The sequence below is a fragment of the Thamnophis elegans genome, chromosome 13 (assembly GCF_009769535.1).
Source record: "Thamnophis elegans isolate rThaEle1 chromosome 13, rThaEle1.pri, whole genome shotgun sequence".
In the NCBI taxonomy this organism is placed as follows: Eukaryota; Metazoa; Chordata; class Lepidosauria; order Squamata; family Colubridae; genus Thamnophis; species Thamnophis elegans.
Genome location: NC_045553.1, coordinates 10,292,466 through 10,308,090, shown reverse-complemented (window position 1 = coordinate 10,308,090; position 15,625 = coordinate 10,292,466). Strand labels below are relative to the sequence as shown.

At 44.3% G+C, this 15,625-nt stretch overlaps 1 protein-coding gene across 3 annotated transcripts in view; it reads right to left on the bottom strand.

Annotated features, from left to right (window-relative positions):
• TANGO2 (transport and golgi organization 2 homolog) overlaps positions 1 to 15,625 on the bottom strand; it is a 51,185-nt gene that overhangs the window by 9,474 nt on the left and 26,086 nt on the right. For all 3 annotated transcript variants that reach the window (XM_032230100.1, XM_032230101.1, XM_032230102.1), the window contains 2 exons: positions 15,031 to 15,145; positions 3,982 to 4,052 (listed from right to left, as the gene is read on the bottom strand). In XM_032230100.1, the coding sequence (XP_032085991.1) occupies positions 3,982 to 4,052; positions 15,031 to 15,145 (186 nt within the window). The remainder of the gene's footprint in view (positions 1 to 3,981; positions 4,053 to 15,030; positions 15,146 to 15,625) is intronic.

Sequence of the window (15,625 nt, the reverse complement as noted above, 5' to 3'; positions counted from 1 at the left end):
GCTGATCATCAGAACCTTTTTTTTAACTTTTCAAAGCATTTTTAACTACCTATCCATCCAAACCAATAGTAAAAAAAATACTTTTAAAAAGTTTTTTAAAAGGTTGCAACGATCACGATGCATAGCTGATCACCACAGCTGATCGTCGGAACCGAACTGGTAGTGAAAAAAATGCTAAAAGAAAGTTTAAAAAAGGTTCTGACGATCAGCTGTGACGATCAGCTGTATCGTGCGATCTTTGGAACCTTTTTTAAAAAAACTTTTTAAAAGCATTTTTTAACTACTGGTTCGGACGAACAGGTAGTAAAAAAAAATGCTTTAAAAAAGTTAAAAAAAAAGGTTCCAATGATCAGCATCAGCTGTGCGGTGCGATCATTGGACCCTTTTTAAAGCATTTTTTAACTAACACTAAAAACGTTTTTTTTAAAGTTGGCCACGCCCACCCAGTCACATGATCCCCCCCCCAAAAAAAACCCACGCCCACAGAACCGGTAGGGGAAAAAAATTGAATTTCACCACTGGGGAGATGGCGAAGTTCTTGTGAAGCCACTTTGAGTTTGCAAGGCAAAAAAGGGATGATTAACTAGACAGCAAGATATGCATTCACTGATTTTGCTTAGGGGAATAAAATGATACAAAATATACCCCAGATAATCCGGAAGGTTTTTATGTTTGGAGCAGCTTGTTAAAAAAAAAAAAAGGAAATGCTTCAATGCGACAATGAAACTTTGTTATCTGGAGCCCTGTAGTTTTGCCACAGGTAAGCAGGGAAATAAAAGCCTTAACGCTAAGTATCCCAGTGTGATAAAAGTCACTTTGCTAGAGACTGTAAACGGAAACCGCGAATAGTAGGTTTGCAGTTATCTTACCCAGCAAAAAGATTCATTAAGGCTGTTTGATCAAAAGAATTGCCTGTTTTGTTTTGTTCCCGGAGCTGGATTATCACAAAAAGGCCCCCAAATTAGGGTGGGTTTGATTTAAATCAAGTCGATTTTAATCACGATTTAAATCACAAGTGAAAAGGCTTGATTTATATCGACTTGGTTTAAATTGTAATGGACGGGACCAAGCCAGGGTGGATTTGAGTTAAATCATAAATTTTAACAAGCAACTGTCACCTTTCAGAACTTCTAGGTGTGAATGCCCCAACACTAGAAGTCTTTAAGAAGATGTTGGATAGCCATTTGTCTGAAACGGTATAAGGTTTCCTGCCTAAGCAGGGGGTTGAACTAGATGACCTCCAAGGTCCCTTCCCACTCCGTTACTGTTAACCTGGAGCATGGCTGAGAATCAGGAATTGGGTATGTCTAGTTTAATGTAAAGAAGGATTAGGGGTGACATGATAGTGGTTCCAATTTTTGAGATTTGAGATTTTGAGATTTTATTAATATTTGTAGGCCGCCCTTTTCCCTGAGGGGACTCAGGGCGGCTCACATAAAATCAGGGAGGGGGAATACAAAACAATGACAAAGACACATATAATAAAAGTAATAAGCAACATACATTCATCATTCGGGAGGGGCGGCTATCCTTGTCCCCAGGCCTGACGGGCTAGCCAGTTCTTAAGGGCTGTGCGGAAGGCCTGGACGGTGGCGAGGGTACGAATCTCCACGGGGAGTTCGTTCCAAAGGGTCGGGGCTACTACTGAGAAGGCCCTCCTCCTTGTGGTTGCCAGCCGGCACTGGCTGGCCGATGGAATACGGAGGAGGCCCAACCTGTGAGATCTAATTGGTCGCAGGGAGGTAATTGGCAGAAGGCGGTCTCTCAAGTATCCGGATCCACTACCATGCAGGGCTTTATGGGTGACTAATAGCACCTTGAAGCGCATCCGGAGATCCACAGGTAGCCAACGCAGCTCGCGGAGGATAGGTGTTATGTGGGTGAACCGAGGTGCACCCACAATCACTCGCGCGGCCGCGTTCTGTACTAGCTGAAGTCGCCGGATGCTCCTCAAGGGCAGCCCCATGTAGAGCACATTGCAGTATTCCAGCCTAGAGGTCACAAGGGCCCGAGTGACTGTTGTGAGTGCCTCCCGATTCAGGTAGGGTCGCAACTGGCGCACCAGGCGAACCTGGGCGAATGCCCCCCTGGTCACAGCCGTCAGGTGGTGGTCAAACGATAGCTGTGGATCTAAGGGGTTGCCACAAAGAAGAGGGAGTCAAACTATTCCCCAAAGCACAAGAGGGTAGGACAAGAAGCAATGGGTGGAAACTAATCAAGGAGAGAAGCAACTTAGAACTGAGGAGAAATTTCCTGAGAGTTAGAACAATTAATCATTAAAATTGGGATTTGCCTCCAGAAGTTGTGAATGCTCCAATACTGTAAGTCTTTAAGAAGATGTTGGATAGCCATTTGTCTGAAGTGGTGTAGGGTTTCCTGCCTAGGCAGGGGGTTGGACTAGATGACCTCCACGGTCCCTCCCAACTCTGCTATTGTATTGTATTGTATCTCTGTCCCACAGCAGCTCCTCCTTTGACCTTCTGTTGACTCACCTCACAGTCCCAATATTGCAAAATATACAGCCTCAAGCCAGATAATTAAGTTCCATTTCATGCTGATTACATTAAATTATTAATGTATCTTAAATAGAAAACAATCTTTAGATAGATTTTTACTCCAAAAGTATTTTATCAAAATAAATTTGATAAAAATAAAAAAAAGACCGATGGACTTCAACTCCCTGAATTCTCCGCTGGCTAAGGAATTCTGGGAGTTGAAGTCCACCAGTCTTAAACTCGCCAAGGTCCAAAGCAGGCAGTAGCTGTCCACCTCTGACTCTCTCAAAATATGACATGTATAGCCTTTTATCTTCATGTCCATTGTGGCAAAACGCATATGCAGGTATGCAGACACATCACTGCTTCAGGGGATTTTGCAGTAACCTTCCCCTGGGGTGGGGAGGGAATGGGGATTTTGCAGTATCCTTCCCCTGGAGTGTGGAGGGAATGGGGATTTTGCAGTATCCTTCCCCTGGAGTGGAGAGGGAATGGGAACTTTGCAGTATCCTTCCCCTGGAGTGTGGAGGGAATGGAGATTTTACAGTAACCTTCCCCTGGAGTGGGGAGGGAACGGAGATTTTGCAGTGTCCTTCCCCTGGAGTAAGGAGGGAATGGGGATTTTGCAGTATCCTTCCCCTGGAGTGGGGAGGGAGTAGATATTTTGCAGTGTCCTTCCCCTGGAGTGGAGTAGGAATGGAAATTTTGCAATACCCTTCCCCTGGAGTGGGGAGGGAATGGGGATTTTACAGTAACCTTCCCCTGGAGTAAGGAGGGAATGGGGATTTTACAGTAACCTTCCCCTGGAGTGGGGAGGGAATGAGGATTTTGCAGTATCCTTTCCCTGGAGTGGGGAGGGAACGGAGATTTTGCAGTGTCCTTCCCCTGGATTGGGGAGGGAATGAGGATTTTGCAGTGTCCTTCCCCTGGAGTGGGGAGGGAATGAGGATTTTACAGTGTCTTTCCCCTGGAGTGGGGAGGGAATGGGGATTTTGCAGTATCCTTCCCCTGGAGTGGGTAGGGAGTAGATATTTTGCAGTGTCCTTCCCCTGGAGTGGAGTAGGAATGGAAATTTTGCAATACCCTTCCCCTGGAGTGGGGAGGGAATGGGGATTTTGCAGTATCCTTCCCCTGAAGTGGGGTAGGGATGGAGATTTTGCAGTATCCTTCCCCTGCCATGCACATCAAGCCATGCCCACAGAACCGGTAGTAAAAAAAATTGAATTTCATCACTGCACTGCTTTAAATAAATCAAGGTTGTGTTGTTGTTGTTGTTGTTATTACTATTATTATTATTATTATTATTATTATTATTATTATTATTATGTTAATCTTTGGTGAATTTCACAGCCTTTGGGGCTGGTTGGTAGCTCAACAGCTTGAGTCCTAATCAAGGACCTAGGAACTGTTAAGGTAACGTCAGAGGATATAAGCTGTTCCAAGTAGGGTGTTTTTTTATTTTTATTATTATTATTATTTAACCCACCGGGATTTAGGAAGACAGGTTCTGGATCTCCTTTGTTTCCGTAATAGTAAATTACATCTCCATTAGTGGTGCTAAAAGATAAAAATAGCAGAAGAAGTAGAAAATGAGTTCTCCTTGCAAAAACTGGCAACTTAAATCTTAGATTCAGTTCGACTTATCCTTTATTTGCACATTGTCATTAACATCTACTACATCTTTATTTATTGATTAGCGCTTGGGCCCAATCAAATTGCAAAGTTCCAGAAACAGATGATTACTAAAATTTGATAAATGCAATTTAAAACGGAATTGGAATAAAATACGATTTAAAATGAAATTGGAATCCAACATGATTTAAAATGAAATTGGAATAAAACACGGTGTAAAATGAAATGGGAATAAAATGCAGTCTAAAATGAAACTGGAATAGAATACAAGGATTCAAGATATAAGTAAATAGAATATGATAACATTATATTTCAGTGTCACCCCTGCAATCAATCTACCCCAATCGGTCCCACATAAGCTGATGTCAACCAAACCATTTTTGCTAAAGTACCGTGCTGTGTTAAATGTTATTTTCAGGTTCTGGCTGCACATAAGGGAAGTTGTTTTGATATGGTTATCCCAGTGGGGCATTCGTTTGGTATATGGACCGAGGTACCTGTACCTCACCCCCTTCTACAGGCAACAATCAAATAGGATGTGAGCCAGGTTTTCTACCTATGCTGCGCCGCAAATGGATTCAGTTCTACCGTTGTGCAATCTTCAGCCCAGGAAGATTTACCCCCCATCCCAATTCCTGTTCAGAAATCAGCAAACTATTTTTTTTCCTCCAAATTAATCTGATGACATTTCTACAGTAGGGACACTGGTTAAGAAAAGCAAGCGGAGGACTCCAGCATGGAAAATATTTTTTTTTAATTGATTTGATCCAATTAATCTGCTTTTAAAATTAACTATTAAAAAAAAACCCCAACACTTTTGAAATTAGCAGCTAAGATCCGATGAGGAAAATCTTTTTGCTGAAAGAGACATGGAATTGCCCTAGAGTAGCTCGGTTTTTCTGCCTTCAAAGAATTAAAAGGAAATTCCATTTATCCAGGGAGAATTTGATTATTCCCTTCCCAACGCTTCTATCCACAATGTTAGAAGCATCTAAGATGGGTCCAATATACTAAATTAGCACAGTTCTTTGTGCCAATTCCATTAGTTGGTTATTAATATTTTCTTATATATTTCGCTGAACCAACCATTGTATATTCTAATCACATCTCCTTGTTGTAAAATCCATGTGTGCTATTTTTATCCTCCCGGGATAATCACCAACTGCATTCAAGAACCAATTAGATTTAAAAAAAAAAACACTTAAAATTACCATACCATAAATAGGACTCAATGTCAGCACATACCTATGGAATTAAGGAAGGGGAGGGGTGCAGAAGCCAAATCAACACACTACCCAATCTTTACCAAAGGAAAAACATGCTTGTAGAAGGTTAAAAAAAGAAAGTCCATCAGCAGAATAAAATTATCTGCGTAGATGTGCATAATAAACTCGTCCCCAAACAAATGAAAAGTTAATTAGTCAAATATATGCAGTGATATGAATTAGGCATCCATCTTCGGTACCATAAAACCTTCAGAGGGAAATTAACTAACTCCCTAATATTTGTTGAGCTTAAACAGGGTAAAGGCTCGGGATTTTTTCCCCCCGTCTAGCGGAACGGTGAAGTCCAAACTGCACCTTCCCTCTTTTGAGACAGGTATAAAACTGCAGGTATATTTTTGCCCACTTTTTAGACCACAAATTGGGGTCCTGGTGAGACAGCCAAGATTATTGCAAGGGGAAGTTCCTCCAGCTCAAAGCAATAAATATTGGTTTGAAGGGAGAACAGGCCAGATCTTGGCAACCAGGATCACGAAAACCTAGAAACATATTTTTGCAAGCAAGCAGTTAGCACATCAAAATTGAGCAAAGAAAGAAGGAAACAGGATAGATCTTAATAAAGAGGATCATTGTAGCTCAGGGCTGAAATGAGGAATCCTTAGTGCTCTCTGAGCTTGGTGGCTTTCTTGCAGGCGTTTCATGACCCAACTAGGGAACTTCATCAGCACTAAAAGGGAGTGGGCATTGTGAAGAGGAGGATTGTGGAGTGCCTGGTGCTCTCTGAGCTTGGTTGTTTCCTTGCCGACATTTCATTACCCAACTAGGGAACATCATCAGTGCTAAAAGAGAGTGGGGTTTGTGAGTGGGGGGAGATAACGATGACTGTGGAGTCCCTGATGCTCTCTGAGCTTGGTGGCTTTCTTGCAGATGTTTCATTACAGGAGGAAGAAAAAATGGAGGAGGAGTCACTTTTTTAACGCTGTTGTAAAACTGAACTGTCAGTGAACAAACTGTAGTAAGTTGAGGACTATCTCTATATTGGGAACGGGAGATATCAGCTCTCACCCGTGAAGCCTAATATGAAAAATTTAAGTTTACTCAGCTATTTATATCCAAGTATCTGTAACCTATCAGGTGGCTCAGTGGCTAAGACGCTGAGCTTGTTGATCAGAAAGGTTGGCAGTTCGAATCCCTAGCGCCGCATAACGGAGTGAGCTCCCGTGACTTGTCCCAGCTTCTGCCAACCTAACAGTTAGAAAGCACGTAAAAAATGCAAGTGGAAAAATAGGGATCACCTTTGGTGGGAAGGTAACAGTGTTCCGTGGGCCTTTGGCATTGAGTCTTGCCAGCCATATGACCACCACGGAGACATCTTCGGACAGCGCTGGCTCTTCTGCTTTGAAACAGAGATGAGCACTGCCCCCTAGAGTGGGGAACGACTAGCACATATGTGCGAGGGGAACCTTTCACTTTACTTTATCTATAAGTTAAATCTGGTATTTTTCCTGGCTAAAGCGGCTCCTGACCCCTCCCTGCTTTTCAACTCCTTTTCATCTTTTACACTTTTCTCGTTAGCTTTGATTTCACAACCTTATCTCTTATTTTTCTTTTCTTTTTGTTTTAAGTGACATATATTCCGAAGAAAGAGAAATGGTTTTGCATATTTTGAAATACCATTCAGGGTGAATTTAACAGCTTTTGTCTTTGTTCCTCCCCCTATTAAATATTACGACTAGGCACCTTACGTAGTATATTCGGTTCTTGTTTGATTTATGTCAGCTTACGAAGTTGGAAAAATACATTCCCGGTAGCTTTCTAAAAGCTGTTTGCAAAGAAAGCCATTTGCATAGTTTAGGAAACGCTGCTGTCGCAATGTACATCAATTTCGGCTTTTTAAAATTCGGGCACGCTTGTTCTGACAGATGAACGTAATTCCGTCTGTGTCTAAAATAGAATTTTTTAAAAATAGTTTTATTAGCAGCACCCTGGGATACCAGAACGTTGGCAGTTTATCCCTGCTTCTAGCTTACGGCTCAGCCTAAAAATCCCAAGTATTTATTGCATTCCTCACTTGATAACCATTTCCAGTCTCTGCCACTTTCCCTCCCTCTCTTTTCTTCTTTCTTTCTGTCTCTTTCTTCTTTCCTTTCTTCTTTCACTCCTTCCATTTCTTTCTTCTTTCTTTCCTTCCCTTTCTTTCTTCTTTCATTCCCTTTCTTTCTCTTTCTTTTTCTTCCTTCCTTCCCTCCCTCTTTTTTCCTCCTCTCTGTCTTTCTTTTTTCTTCTTTCTTTCTTTCTTCTTTCCTTTTCTCCCCTTTCTTTTTTCTTTCTTCTTTCCTTCATTTTTTCTTTCTTTCTTTTTCTTTCTTTCTTCTTTCCTTCCCTCCCTATTTCTCTTTCTTTCTTTCTTTCTCTTTTTCTTTCTTCTTTCGTACTTTACTTCTCTCCCTCTTTCTTTCTTTTTTCCTTCTCTCTCTCTGTCTCTCGCTCTTTCTCTATTTGGCATCCTGTGGACTAATCCTTACCCTTGTCTTCTGGGTTTCCATTTGCACAATCATCCAAGTCATAGTTGTCCCAAAAGTGCTTTTTCAAAAGCTGCTTTTTCTTCAGGAACTGAAGAAGCTTCTTGGATGAGAAGTGAAACATTTTCAATTAAAAAAACAACAACTAAGAAAGTCCAGTTGCTTTTTGAAAGAGCACTTTTGGAACAAGCAAAGATGAGTTCATATTGAGATAGGCAACCTCTCCCTCCCACATTTTTTTAAAAAATGGGTCCTCTTGCTATGCCTAGTCACATCAGTGACCGAATTCTTTACTCTTCAAAGAGAAGGAATGCCAGCCAGCTATTGAGCAGATCCTAAAGTGGGTTTCATGTTTCTTTAAAAAAAAAAACCCACCCATATTTCCTCCTGAAAAACTAGGGGAAGGAACTATAAATAAACAGCTTTGTTACCTACTATGATATCAAGGAAGACAGACAGAAATGATGGATGGATGGAGGAATGAAAGAGATGGGAAAGAGAGAGGGAGGGAGGGAAGGAAGGGAACAAAGGAATGAACAAAGGAAGAGAGAAAGAGATGGGATGGAGGGAGGGAGGGAAGGAAGGATTACCAGGAATTAGCAGTGTTCCAATATCTCAGGGGCTGCCACAAAGAAGAGGGAGTCAAGCTATTCTCCAAAGCATCTGAGGGCAGAACAAGAAGCAATGGGTGAAAACTAATCAAGGAGAGAAGCAACCTGCAATTACAGTATCTTTTCTTTTATGTACACTGAGAGCAAAATGCACCAAAGACAAATTCCTTGTTTATTCAATCTCACGAGGCCAATAAAGAATTCTATTCTATCTTTTCAAAGTTGTTTGACCGGCACTGGGATTTCATCCACCCGCATTTTGGATGCAAACAGATACCTACGGTTTCAAGCAAGGCCCAGCACAAAATGAATACATAAAACAAAAAAGGGTTTTTTAAAGATATATATTTACATCGAAGAAGGACTGGTTGGGTTAGGCAAATTAATAACCAGCCTCGGAAAATAAGAATTTGTGTGGGTTGGTTTCTGCTTTGCAGCTGTCACATCAACCAGGGCGAATATGATTCTGATTTATCACTTTATTTTCCCCGACGAGACTGGAAACACCTTTTCAGTTCAATAAGTTTAAGTTTCTCCCTGCAAAACGCAGGACGCAGCCCCAAGAGACTATGGTTCTGCCTTGGGCATTCATCATTCTGAGCTGCCTCTTTTTAGAGACGTCTTCCCCCCACCCCCAAAAGAAGAACAGGCTGCGCGGAGCTGTTAATTTTAAGTTAGAAACACTAAAATGCAAGATAATGAACATGTCACGTGTGTTTGGCGATGCAAAGAGAGTGGATGAAAGGTGTGGTCTGGCTGCGTAGCCATCCATGTGAATTGTCCTACAATTCCTTGGGGTCTTTTGTTTTCTTCTTACCTGTTTATTTGTCTTGATTAAAAACAGAGGAGGAAGGGAAAGAGAGAGAGAGAGAGAGAAAGGGAGAGAGAGATGGGTGGAAGAGAGAGGGAAAGGGAGGGAGGGAGAGAGAAAGGGAAAGAGAGCGAGAGAGGGAAAGGGAGAGAGAGGGAGAGAGAGAGAAAGGAAAAGAGAGAGAGGGAAAGAGAGAGCGAGAGAGGGAAGAAGAGAGGGAGGGAGAAAGAGAGAGGGAAAGGGAGAGAGGGAGAGAGAGAGAAAGGGAAAAAGAGAGGGAAAGAGAGGGGGAGTGAGAGAGAGGGGGGAGAGGGAAAGAGAGAGTGAGAGAGGGAAGGAGAGAGGGAGGAAGAGAGAGAGAGAGAGGGAAGGAGAGAGAGAGAGAAAGGGAGAGAGGGAAAGAGAGGGGGAGTGAGTGAGAGAGGGGGGAGAGGGAAAGAGAGCGAGAGAGGGAAGGAGAGAGGGAGGGAGAGAGAGAGAAAGGGAAAGAGAGAGGGAAAGAGAGAGAGAGAGAAAGGGAGAGAGAGATGGGTGGAAAAGGGAGGGAGGGAGGGAGAGAGAAAGGGAAAGAGAGGGAAAGAGAGGGGGGAGGGAAAGAAGGGGGAGAGGGAAAGAGAGCGAGAGAGGGAAGGAGAGAGGGAGGGAGAGAGAGGGAAAGAGAGAGCGAGAGGGAAGGAGAGAGGGAGGGAGGGAGAGGGAAAGGGAGAAAGGGAAAGAGAGAGAGGGAAAGAGAGGGGAGAGTGAGAGGGGGAGAGGGAAAGAGAGAGTGAGAGAGGGAAGGAGGGAGAGGGAAAGGGAGACAGAGAGGGAGAGAGAGAAAGGGAAAAAGAGAGGGAAAGGGGGAGTGAGAGGGGGAGAGGGAAAGAGAGAGCGAGAGAGAAGGAGAGAGGGAGGGAGAGGGAAAGGGAGAAAGAGAAAGAGAGAGGGAAAGAGAGGGGGAGTGAGAGAGGGGGAGAGGGAAAGAGAGCGAGAGAGGGAAGGAGAAAGGGAGGGAGGGAGAGGGAAAGGGAGAGAGAGGAGAGAGACAGAGGGAAAGAGAGGGGGAGAGAGTGGGAGAGGGAAAGAGAGAGCGAGAGAGGAAAGGAGAGAGGGAGGGAGGGAGAGGGAAAGGGAGAGAGAGAGAGAGGGAGAGAAAGGGAAAGAGAGGGGGAGTGAGAGAGAGGGGAGAGAGGGAAAGAGAGAGCAAGAGAGGGAAGGAGAGAGGGAGGGGGAGAGAGGGAGGGAGAGAGAGGGGGAGTGAGAGAGGGAAAGAGAGAGAGAGCAAGAGAGGGAAAGGGAGAGAGAGAGGGGAAGAGAGAGGGAGAGAGAAAGAAAGGGAAAGAGGGAGAGAGGGAAGGAGGGAGAGAGAGAAGAGAGGGAGAGAGAAGAAAATCTTAAGAGAATTGTGCAGAGAACTGTGCACCAGCACATAAGTTGTAAGGTTGCAATGTAAATAAGCAGTGTGTGCAAAAGAGTTTCTTTAATACAAAAATTAAGTGAAATAAACAAGGAGAGCTTTGCAAGGTGACTAAACCTAGGCCTATTGTTTATTATGAGCCGCAGTGGTTAGAATGCAGTACTGCAGGCCACTTCTGCTGACTGCCGGCTGCCTGCAATTTGGCAGCTCGAATCTCACCAGGCTCAAGGTTGACTCAGCCTTCCATCCTTTCGAATGAAGGATTGCAGGCTACTTTTGCTGACTGCCGGCTGCTAGCAGTTCGATTCTGACTGACTGACTCAAGATTGATTCAGCCTTCCATCCTTCCGAGGTCGGTTAAATGAGGACCCAGATTGTTGGGGAGCAAGGGGCTGACTCTGTAAACCACTTAGAGACGCCTGCAAAGCACTGTGAAGCAGTATGTAAGTCTAAGTGCTATTGCTATCATCCAGGATTCCTGATAATCTTGGTTTAAAGCAGGCTTGCTATCCTGGCCAAGGTTCCATATATGTAGAGATGGTATGAACCATTTCACTCAGCCGGCTTTCATGCCTAAGGCGGGACTACAACTCCCAGTCTCCTGGTGTGGCCCTGAGTCAGCTTTCATGCTTAAGGTGGGACTAGAATTGAGAGTCTCCTGGTGATTGGCCCTGAATCACCCAGTCAGCTTTCATGCCTGAGAAGAGACTAGAACTCACAGTCTCCTGGTTTTTAGCCTGGTAGTTCCTTAACTGCCTACTAGACCAAACTGGCTCTAGTGATTAAACTAAGTTAAGTAAATAAAACCAAGTTAAATAGAAACTGGGCTTTTTGCCCAAAAGAAGTAGATTTGTAGTTGAAGTACTACACTTAGAAAGAGGCCAAAAATTCAAAAGTGACAGTGAGACAGGCAACAAACAAACAATAAAGAATTTGAACATGATATAATTACAAAGAGCATTTGCATTTGACGCCTAGCAATTATTAGAATTCTTTGATAATAACTTCTTGTGCTTTTTCTGCATCGCTTCTGCTAATCAGAAGTTAAGAAACCCTTGAATACCGAGACAGGATTGGAATTAATGAAATCAATTATGAATTGAGTGAGGAGGAAGTGATGAGAAGCCAACTCATCAAAGCCAGCTCTTCAAACGTACTTATGAAGTGAGACAGATTGTACAATTAAAAAAAAAGAGAGGAAAATAACAATCATCCTAATTTTATTGACAAGGCAGCCTCTGGGGGCTTACTTTTAACATCAGTCCTTGGGGAAAAAAGCATATTAGTTTCTATTTTGAGGGATTAATATAGGAATAAAAACTCTTGAAGTGCAGGCTTGCTAATATAGTTGGGGACAATATGCGGACTCTCTAAACCGCTTAGGTCAGTGTTCTGACCCCCCTTGTCCCACACCAACAGACTCTGAGCCAAAGATAAGTTACAGCATTTAATTAACAGACAGACAGGTCCTTGGCAGCAATCCAGCACAGATAAGGCTTGGCAGCAATCCAGCCTGCCAAGCTCACAATAATGTTCTCCGACATTAGTTCCTGCATTGACTTCTGCAAGAGGGGGCGTGTGCACAAGCAGTCCTTTTATAGTCTGGAGAGGAGCCTAATGACCACCAGCTGAGTGCAATTACCTCCTGTACTTGCGCAACTGTTCCTGATGCCTATTAGAGGAACCTTAAAAACATTGGACATATTGCGACATTTCTGGCATAAACATTTCCATATAATTTTTGGATCTTACAACAATTACATTTTATATCCATTACATAGGTGTTCTGATCCCCCTTGTCCCACATCAACACCACGGCTTATCTGTGCCGGTTTGCTGCCAAGGACCTGTCTGTCTGTTAATTAAATGCCGTAACTTATCTTTGCCTCGGAGTGTGTATTCGTCTGGGACGAGGAGGGGGGGTCAGAACAAGTTTTTTATAAATTTTAGCTCATCTTGTGAGTGGGGTGTGCCATCCATAGAACATCTGGTATAGGTTTTCCTTATACATGGTGGCTAATGTTAACTTTCTGTTTCTTTCCCATAGGTCTTGCCAATTATCCACATCTATGTTGTAATCAAAGTTCCTGCTCCATGCTAACATGGTTTCCTTTACCTGCTCTTCCGCCATTGTGTAATCCAATAAGCATTGATGTAATTCTCTGATATAATTCTCTGCCACGAAGAGCTTCTCTCTTCGCAGCAGAGAGTCCAAGGGCACGTTAGCAAATCAGACCGCGGCTGACCTGTCGTTACGATCCCGCTGGGATTTGCAGATGGCTGCTCCCGCTGAAGACATGTGGAAGTGTTTTAAAGGGAAGCTTCTGAGTGACCTACCTTGACCCGCGAGCTGCCTTTAGGTGAATTCTAATAGCCTCCTGGAGACGGTGGAGGAGTTTAAAAATAAAACAAAAGCTACCACCCACCGCTTTGACCTTCAAGATGCGGCCTTTATAAAAAGCAGGCTTCTCTCAAACGATGGTCGCAACGACCGTCGATTCAGCATCGTCTCTCGTTCGCGGAGATCAGAAACCTACTGTTCTGACCCAGCTCCCCAAAGACGACAAACCTTTCGTATTTAAATCAATTGTTCTTAGTTAGAAGCGCTGGCAGTCCTGGCAAAAAGTTTCTCCCTCAACAAGTCTGTCCGGCAGGGAGATGAATAGTTGTCTGCCACATCTATTCATCTCCGCCCCCTGCCTTTGATCCCCAGAGCTAGGGTGGGGCTTCACTAGCAGCGGTGGCTCTTCTGTCCCAAGGACCAGCCCATAGATTTCCACTGCTCTCCTCTCCTCTGCCTTCTGCGCATCTGCGTGTCGGGCACTGGGCCCAGCTGTTCCTCTTCTTCCTCATCAGCCACCTCCAGACTTGGGGGCTGTTGACTCTCCATCTGAGGGCTGACGGATGGCCCAGGCTCCGCCGCCATCTGTCTGTCTGTCTGTCTGTTTGTCTCTCTCTCTCTCTCTCTCTCTGCCAGCTCCATTCCCTCTTCCCCCACGGAGCTCTTAGGTTGCCCTGATGCTGACCTTGACTCCCACGCCTCCTCCTCCTCCTCTGATTCTGCTGCTGGAGAGGCCAATGGCCGACAGGCCACAACAGCTACCTTGACTTGCAAGCTGAGGTGAATTCTAATAGCCTCCTGGACACGGAGGAGGCTTTTAAAATAATAATAATAATAATAATAAAAATCTACCACCCACCGCTTTGACCTTCAAGATGTGGCCTTTATAAAAACCAGGTGTCTCTCCAACGACAGTTGTGACGACCACTGATTCAGCATCGTCTCCCGTTCGCGGAGGTCAGAAGCCTACGCGGCATTTATTCTTGCTTGTATCTGAAGTACGATGGAGAGGGAGAACAGTAATCCTCCTTTTGTGGCAAAGGAAGCCAACATACCCAGCTGGTACGCTGGCTGGCTAATTCTGGGAGCCGAAATCCACACAACTTAAAAGTTTCCAAGATTAAGAAGTACAGAACTTTAGAGTTAGGAAAAGGCTGTCATGGAAGCTGAACATTAAGAATTCCGGCATCAGGAATGTGCTTCTCACTCAGTCTATGGGCAGGAACTCAGCACCTTATGAAATCAATCAATTAATCAATCAATTAGAATAGAACTGGAAGGGACCTTGGAGGTCTTCTATTCCAGTCCCTCGCCCAAGAAGGAGACCCTATACCATTTCAGACAAATGGCTGTCCAGTATCTTCTTAAAAACCTCCAGTAATGGAGCACCCACAACCTCTGGTGGCAAACTGTTCCACTGGTTAATGGTCCTCACTGTTTAGGAGGTTTCTCCTTAATTCCAAGTTGCTTCTCTCCTTGATTTGTTTCCATCCACCATCAAGGACAATGGACGAGGCGTTCAAAAGACCAACCTGCTCTTTAATATGCCGTAAATTAGATTTAAACGGGGCTCCGTGGGAAAAGTCGCCAGGTGGCAGGGTAGGATGGACTGAAGCGGTTGGGGAAAGCAACAGAAATGCAAAAAGCAAAGCTGAACTACAGCAATGAGGGAACTCAAGAAGTCATGAATGACAGGTCTGAAAACAACATGCGTTTCAGCACCCCGCTGTTTCCCGCCAGGGTGTGTGTGTGTGTGTGTGTGTGTGTGTGTGTAATGGCCTTGATTCAGAAAAAAACTCAGGCCATCAAAACCGAAGCCAAAATCCCATGCAAGTTGTAATTCTCCATTTCTGAATTCAAACACTGCACTTAAGAGGGGAGAGGGGGGAAGCATACCAGGGAGCATGGAGCCTCTGCTACACAGCAACATACACGTAACACCTGCGGAGTCGGATTCTGAGTTTTGCTGCTCAATGGGGAAGGTTTACTACAGACTTACCTTAAATCGGCTGCTATCAAATTAAAGCCATTGTAAAGGTGTCCCTCCGAGGCCACTTTCTTCAAATAAGAGTAACTGTCCATTTCTGATGTCAAGAAATTGGTCACCAGGGCACCTGCAAAGAGAGAGGGATATAACAAGTGGTTTCTAAGACAGGAGCATCGCTTCCCAGAAGGGAGACCAGATATTTCGCCACATCAGGTAAGCTTAGTAGTATTCCAGAACTGAATGAGCTGTGAGAGTGAATTCACTCGAACTACTGTTCATCTAGGGAGGGAGGGAGGGAGAAAGAAAGGAAGGGAGCATGGGAGACAGGAAGGAAGGCAGGGAGCGAGGGAGTGAGGATGGAAGGGAGGGAGGATTGAAGGAGGAATGAAGTAAATGGAGAGAGGAAGGAGGGAAGGAAAAAGGAAGGAAGGCAGGGAGCGAGGGAGGAAGGCAGGGAGCGAGGGAGTGAGGATCGAAGGGAGGGAGGGAGGAAGGAAATGAAGGGAGGGAGGGAAGAAGAAAGGAAGGGAGGATTGAAGGAGAAACAAAGTAAATGGAGAGAGGGAGGAGGGAGGGAGACAGGAAGGAAGGAAGAAAGGGAGCGAGG